Below are 7361 nucleotides of genomic sequence, written 5' to 3'. Positions count from 1 at the left end.
AGGAAGCTAAGAAGGAAAGGCTTATATAACAGGAGAATCCAGCAGAGATGACCTGAGTCTAAATGAACAGTGTGTTCATACAGAGGTAGAGGAAGAAGATATGAAAGACAATGTAAGAATGTAGCAACAGCCTGGAAATGCAGACTGGTAAAGAAAGGGTTCAGGGAAGCGTTGCTCACAAGTCCCTTGCTTCTGGAAATAATGGTATTGCTCCTTTTACAAGGAAGGTAAAGATGATAAGCATCCATGTCTTCAGTGTGCCTTGTTAATGTTGGTGATGTGTCTGTCTGATCTTTCATGCCAGCCCCTGGTTATCGTTTGGTTGAGGTTGTCCCTGGGCTACTGTGCACCATCCCTGCTACTTTTTTTCACCTGGTTTCTGCTACTGCCTGGAACTCACAGCTGCCCTCAGTTCAGTTTGTGATGGTACTACTTGGGATCGTTTAAATGTTTTAGTTGTTTTAAATGTTTAAATGGAATCCTCCGGTAAGTCACTTTGCTTTGGTTATATTGAGATGAAATAATTTCCCACACCTAATGAAATAGGTTTCTCCCCAGTCTATCAGCATCCCCCATTCTTAAAGTTTCCATTTCACTTTGAAATGTGCAAATAATGAATCACGGAACTTTACATCAGAAACTAGGGATATGCTGTATGGTGACTAACATAATATAATAAAAAATATTATTAAAAAAAGAAACAATGATAAATATCTTCAAGATAATGCACGTATCCTAAGTCTCCACTTATAAGATATTTGCTTTAGTCTAGATAGGATCTTAATCAATGATAGAGGAATCTTCATATGCAAAACAAAGGTATTAGATAATAGTTCACATGTGCATAATCACGTAGGAATGACTAATAAACTGATATTTGATTATACATGTTTTAATTGGTTGATTGGTGTTTTTGTTTTTAGCTGGTGGCAAGTGGGGGAGAGGGCTTACCTGAACAAATACTGTAGCATTTGTTCCATAATCTAAGTTGTACCACCTGAAAAAATTAGGCTTGGAAAATCTGATGGACTTCTGAAAACATTAATTGTTTTGTACTAATACTTCTGTGACACTTATTAAATGCCAAATACTGTTTAAAGTGCTTTATGTTAACTAATTTAATTCTAACAACAGCCCTATAAGTTAGGTATTATTGTTTTTTTTTTTTTTAAAGATTTTATTTATTTATGTGACAGAGAGACAGCCAGCGAGAGAGGGAACAGAGCAGGCGAGTGAGAGAGGAAGAAGCAGGCTCCCAGCAGAGGAGCCCGATGTGGGACTCGATCCCAGAACGCCGGGATCAGCCCTGAGCCAAAGGCAGACGCTTTAACGACTGCGCTACCCAGGCGCCCCAGTTAGGTATTATTGTTATTACCATCACTTCATGGATGAGGGACTGACACACAAAAGATTAAGTATTTGCACAAGAGCAAATACCCAATAAGTGTCAGAGCCCAGTTTTGAACCCAGTCTGGCTTCAGAGTCCCTGCCCTTAATTACTGTATTATACTCATCTATTATGTACCATGCGTGAATTAGCAGAGAAGCAGACTGTTATCCTCAAATTAATATTTTTCAGATAATAAAAACCAAACAACAAACCAAGTTCTAGCTCTATGATAACCTTTATCTCTTGTAAATGATTTTTTCTTAGTAGTTGCAAACACTTTGGGAATTAAAAGGAAAAAAATATTTTAAACACAGGAAAACTTTGATCCAAATGGAAAATTCATATTCTATCTAGTGTTAAAGCATAGTGTTTCTGTTCCCAATTTTTTTGGGGGGGGCAATTTCAGTTATTCCTGGCTTCACCGTGGATGGCAATGGAATAATTCCGTAGTGCTCTGGTAGTATCAATGCAGTGGATGGCTCATCTAAGATCATTCTGGTTCTTCTGTGAAAGATGTGTAAAGGAGAGCTGCGTCCACCTTCCCCCCAAACCTACCTTCCCTATGGGTGTTTCGTTGCTTCTTTGCAATGTCTCCTATCCTGTCCACTTTAATTTTAAGCAAATTTGCAGTGTGGTACCTGTAATAACTGATACTTTTTATCAGGGAAATAAGGGAGTGAAAGGAATAGTAAGAGGATAGTTATGAAGTTCCTTGAGAATTAAAAAAAAAACTCGGTCAATATTAAGATGCAAGACTGTGCAATTGGGCAATGATTAGTGAATATTTGTACATAGTATGTGTGTGCATGTATAAAAAACTGCTGTTTGAGTCACTCTCTTTAGACAATATAAATTAATGATGAGTAAGTTCTTACTCAGAAACAGGGTCAGAGAGAAATTTTCTTTTTCCCCTTTGTTGTCAAAAGAAGACCTGACCACAAGCACGGTATATAAAGCACACCAGTGCAAAGATCAGCTTTACTGTCAAGCATTGTAAGGGTAACAGAAACACACATGTGGTTAGACGGTAAAGGAGTTCAAGGGGGAATTCATGGTAATATAATATGAGGAATGGGGCCACAACTGCTTCTCCAATGAGACTGCAGAATGCAGACAACGGAGGCGAGTGCAATTTAACGTCATGAAAAATTTCAAAAAATTACAATAAAATAAGAACGTACTTTTTTACTACCTTCATGTAAATTTTGTATAGTCTTAGACTCTAGGCCTGCTGCTGACAATGGAGTTGAAAGGGATTCTCCTGGGCGTTAGGGATCCTCACCTGGACGGCAAGCAGCAAATGCCTGTGCATTCCTGTCTCATCTGTGCCTGCTAACGAGCGGTGCACCTAGGGCGCTCAGCGCACTGACTGATTTGACAGGTGGAGGTGGGACAGGGAAGGCTTTAGACCGTTCAACTCCAAAAGGCGGTAGCATGTAGAGCCGAACCTGGGAGGCGTCGGCTAAGATGAATTCAGGCCTGGGAGGCCCAGGTGACCCGAAAGCACACAGAGACCGAAAGACGTGAAGGGGCGGTGGACGTGCCAATGCGGTGGGCACTGGGGGGACCCACCCGGCGAGGAGGCGGGGGCGGCGCGGGCGGGGTGGGGCGGGGCCGGGGCGGGGCCTCCAGGAAGCCCTCCCTCCGAGTAGAGGCGATGACTGGTCGGGTGGGGGGCGGGAGACGCTCTGTCCCACGCTCTCCCAGTGCTCGGTGGTTTAAAGATGGCGGCGTTGGCGGCGGCGGCGGCGTTGGGGGCGCGGAGCCGCGGGAGGAGGAGGGAGAAGGAGAATCTGTGAGTCGCCGAGAAGTAGCGCGGCGGCTGCTTTGAGGAGTCCGCGTGCGGAGCCGCCGTCGGCCGGACCGCTCGGGGCCGGGGCCTGGACTGGGAAGGAGAGGCCGGAGCAGCGCCGGGAGCCCGAGGCCGGAGCCGAGGAGGAATGTGACCTGGGGTCCGCAGGGGCGCGGGAGTACGCGAGCGCAGGGATGGGGCAGCAGGTGGGCCGCGTCGGGGAGGCTCCGGGGCTTCAGCAGCCACAGCCTCGCGGGATCCGGGTCAGCAGTGCAGCCAGGCCCTCCGGCCGCAGGCGGGACCTGGCGGGGCGCACCACAGAGGCCGGCTTCAATATCTTCACCCAGCATGGTGAGTGTGTCTGGGAGCTGGCGTGAGGGCGTGGGGGAGGCCGGGGGTGGGGTTGGGGCGGGGTGGGATGGAGACTGGCAGCTCTAGGGGGTCTGGGGGTGGCGGGGTGCCTGAGAGTGGGGGCGGAATCCGCTGCCATCTGGGCCAGTCACGGGAGGCGAGTCACACCCCTCCCCCTTCCCGTCTCCAGCCTGGCTGGCAGCTCCCGGGGGCGGAGAAGGAAAGAGAAGTGGTCTTAGGGACGTGGATGGACTGTCCTCTACCCTGAGACAGACTGTGTGGCTGGGGGAAGACGGTGGGTAGTATCCCCAGGGGAGGCAAGGATGCTGGGAGGTGTGCGCTCAATCCAGTAGGTGTTAGTGTGAATCGGTCGTTAGCGAAGGGAATGGGTTGTGCCTCGAGGGATTTGGAAATAGGAACTGAATCTCAGGAGCTAGTGGCGTATAAAGTGTTTAAGTCAGACTATGAGCAGTGTCAGAATAGTGAGCAGTGACTTGAAATACTCTAATATGGCAAAGATAAGGGTAGTATCTCAGCAGCTTTTGAGACCCCCCCTCCCCCAAACTGGAAATGAAAGGCATTGCCAGACTGTCCTACGTTCTCCTCTTTTGAGAAGGACGCAATTCTGAGAAGCTGGAAGGGTTAGAGGTTGGTGGGCATGGTTAGGACTTTGGGTATGAACAAGAGTTTTCTTCCTACAGTGTGTGCATATGTACATAAATCTTCTGTATAGTTTGGAACCTATTACTTTGGCCTCATTATCAAGGTATTTTTAGAATGGTTGTCTCCGAACTCTTTTGATCATATCCTGTTATCAGTAAAAGAGCACATACTCCAAGAATTCATTATCTATTATATATGTACTTGTTCTGCTGTACCAATATGTTATGTAACTTATAAATGAACACAGAAATAGAATTTAAGAAGGGATGAGATGAAAAAATGAGTATAATGAGAGTTCTAATATATTTTTTTTCCTGCAGCCCAGTGGATCCTTTTGCGCTTCCTCTGAGCTGCACCCACACCACTTTTGAGACCACTTTTCTAGAGGAAGGAAGAGTGGAGAAGGGGGAAAAGCAAAAGTGACCTTCATGGGGTTGGGGTAGCATAAGACCTTAGGCTGAAAAGATAGGTATGATTTATATAAAGGACTGGATAGTTGAGGTTGGATGAGTGGTAGCAAACTGGAGTTTCACTAATAAAGGATAAAAGAGACAGCATGTCTGTATTGCACAATGTAGGGAAGAGGAGGAAGAAAAAAGCGTGAACTATTTGTTAGAAATGGGAGTTTTGGAGGAAGTAGTGATAGATGGTAGTATGCAAAGAAAGAGATGAACCCAAGGAACTGTGGCTGCTAGCTGAGTTGTATCAGAGAGCTCTGGGTTTGGACTTTGTGAATATGCTGAGTCGTTTCTAAATGGAGAAGTTGTAAGTGATTTGGTGCCACTCAGGTGTTACATGTCTACTGTTAAAGATGTGAGCTTCTCTTCCGGATATATGAACATTTTATGAAGGCACTACATATGAGTTAGTCTTCATTAAAATCACTTTCTAAAACACTGGAGGAAAGAATGGATGACACACTTTCAAGGAAGATCATCCAAGTAGCCTAGCTTTGTGGGAAGTGTTAGTATGCATTAAACTTGGCCCAGTAGGCAACAGTGATTCTGTTCCTCCAGCATCTTATTGAAGCCATAAACTTTTCAGAGAAGGAGGAATGACATGAAGAATGGAATAGGAAGAAATTTTGAAGGGCGGATAGGGTTTGGATCTATGGAGCAAGGAAAAGAGGGCAGGCTGGGCAGGAGAGACAACTTGAGCGTGAACAGTGGGAATTAACGTGATTTGTTGGTGGGATAGTGAGGAGACATCTGTCGGGAGTGAAGCAAGTCCCCCAGGAGTGAATCCAAGAGCAAAAATTGCAAGAATCAAGTTCTGGTCCTGGCTCCACCTGGCTGCCTGATTTAGTTACTTGCCATCTTTGGGTCTCTGCAAAATGTTGAACTGGATGATCCCTGAGGTACCTTCTGACTGAGATTTTATGATTCTAATTGAAGCGGTGGCAAGAAAGCTTTGGATATGTTTCTTTGGGCCCAGGTGATGGAAAACGTGGCAGAGGAGTTTATATCAGTTTACATGATTGGCTAATTAATAGAATATATCAACAAACCCAGGTGTGAATGCTGAAAGACTGGCCTTAAGTGGAGGCAAAGAAAATAGTAGGGGTAAGTTCGGGGGATATTTCATTCATTCATAAACAAAAGTTTTTTGAGTACCTATTATGTAACTGGGCTCTGGGAATGTTGCTGTGAACATAACAAGAGTCCCTGTCCTTGTAGAACTTAAAGGTCTTCATGATTCAGTGTAGAGGATTAAAGAAGAGTGATCACTTTGGAATATTTATAAAGGGCATGAACTCTGGGGCCATTCTGCCTGGATTTGAAACCTGGCTCAACTGCTTATTTGTGTGACCCCAGGCAAGTTATTTAACCTTGTTATGTCTTGGACTCCATTGGGAAAATGGGGATAAGAGCACCAATAATAGTACCTAGATTAAATTAGTTAATATACATAAGGCACTTATTGCCTAACACATAGTAAGAGCTAATGTTTGTTAGCTGCTGGTATTACTACCACTATTATAAAAATAGGGGTGAGTCAAAGACTATGAGGTTTTGAAATTGGCTGAGATAATGATTATTCTATCAACAAGTTTGGAAGTTAGAAGCTGATTGAAAGGATGGGACTAGAGGTAAGTTTGTTGCTGAAAAGACTGTCATTAGCAAATAATATAGGAAACAAAGGTGAAGTGAGTATGTTTCTAGACAGATGAGTGTTTATAAACTTTATTTTTTTTAGTTGTTTTTTTTTAAAGATTTTATTTTATTTTAGAGAGAGAGAGAGAGCGCATGCTCGCGCAAGTGCAGGCACACAAGTGGGATAAGGGGCAGAGGGAGAAGTGGACTCCCTGCTGAACAGAGAGCCTGTTGTGGGGCTCCATCCTGGGACTCCAGGATCATGACCTGGGCCAAAGGCAGCCGCTTAACCAGCTGAGCGGCCTAGGTGCCCCAAAGTGTTTATTAACTTTTTTATAAATCAGAGTTTCTCAGCCTTGGCATTATTGACATTTTGGGGCGAATGGTTCCTTGTTTTGGCGGGGGGGGGGGTGGCTATCCTGTGCTTTGTAGGATGTTTAAGAGCATCCTGACCTCTGCTCACTAGATGCCAATAGCACCCGTTTCTGGCAACCCTTGCCTCCAGTTGTGACAACAGGAATGTTTCCAGACATTGCCCCTCCACCCCCACCCCAGGGGACATTTAGCAAAATTGCTCCTAGTTGAGAACTATTGCTTAGAAAAACATGGTAGAGGGATGCCTGGGTGGCTCAGTCGGTTAAGTGTCTGCCTTTGGCTCAGGTCATGATCCCAGGGTCCTGGGAGTCCAGCTTCCTGCTCAGCCCTCTGCCCCTACTCCTGTGATCTCTCTCTCTCTCTCTTGCTCATCACTCTTCTCTCAAATAAATAAAATCTTTACAAAACAAACCATGGTAGATTCTGAATTGAATGAATAAATGAATCAGATTCAAAGGCTCCTGAACCTATCATTAGACATTTACATAAAAAATTTGAATCCTGGAAGTAGTGTACAAATAGCTGTCTTGAGTTTCAGTATTAAGGTATTAGCACATAATTTCACATACGAAATTATTGGGTCTGGCAGGTTTTTAAGCTTACATGTAGGTTTAAATGCAGATCAAATATTATTTGTAGTTAATCAGTAAAATTATAGACACTATATCAGACATTATAGAAATGGCTTATCAGAGTC

At 44.6% G+C, this 7361-nt stretch overlaps 1 protein-coding gene across 4 annotated transcripts in view; it reads left to right on the top strand.

Annotated features, from left to right (window-relative positions):
* The first annotated feature begins 3098 nt into the window (after nt 1-3098).
* The window catches only part of ABL2 (ABL proto-oncogene 2, non-receptor tyrosine kinase), a 107739-nt gene continuing 103476 nt past the window's right edge, over nt 3099-7361 (top strand). For all 4 annotated transcript variants that reach the window (XM_026509272.4, XM_026509269.4, XM_026509270.4 and 1 more), the window contains exon 1: nt 3099-3533. In XM_026509272.4, coding sequence (XP_026365057.1) covers nt 3377-3533 — 157 coding nt within the window. In that variant the 5' untranslated portion in view covers nt 3099-3376. The remainder of the gene's footprint in view (nt 3534-7361) is intronic.

This window comes from Ursus arctos, unplaced genomic scaffold, assembly GCF_023065955.2.
Source record: "Ursus arctos isolate Adak ecotype North America unplaced genomic scaffold, UrsArc2.0 scaffold_2, whole genome shotgun sequence".
In the NCBI taxonomy this organism is placed as follows: Eukaryota; Metazoa; Chordata; class Mammalia; order Carnivora; family Ursidae; genus Ursus; species Ursus arctos.
This window is presented reverse-complemented; position numbering and strand designations above follow the sequence as displayed.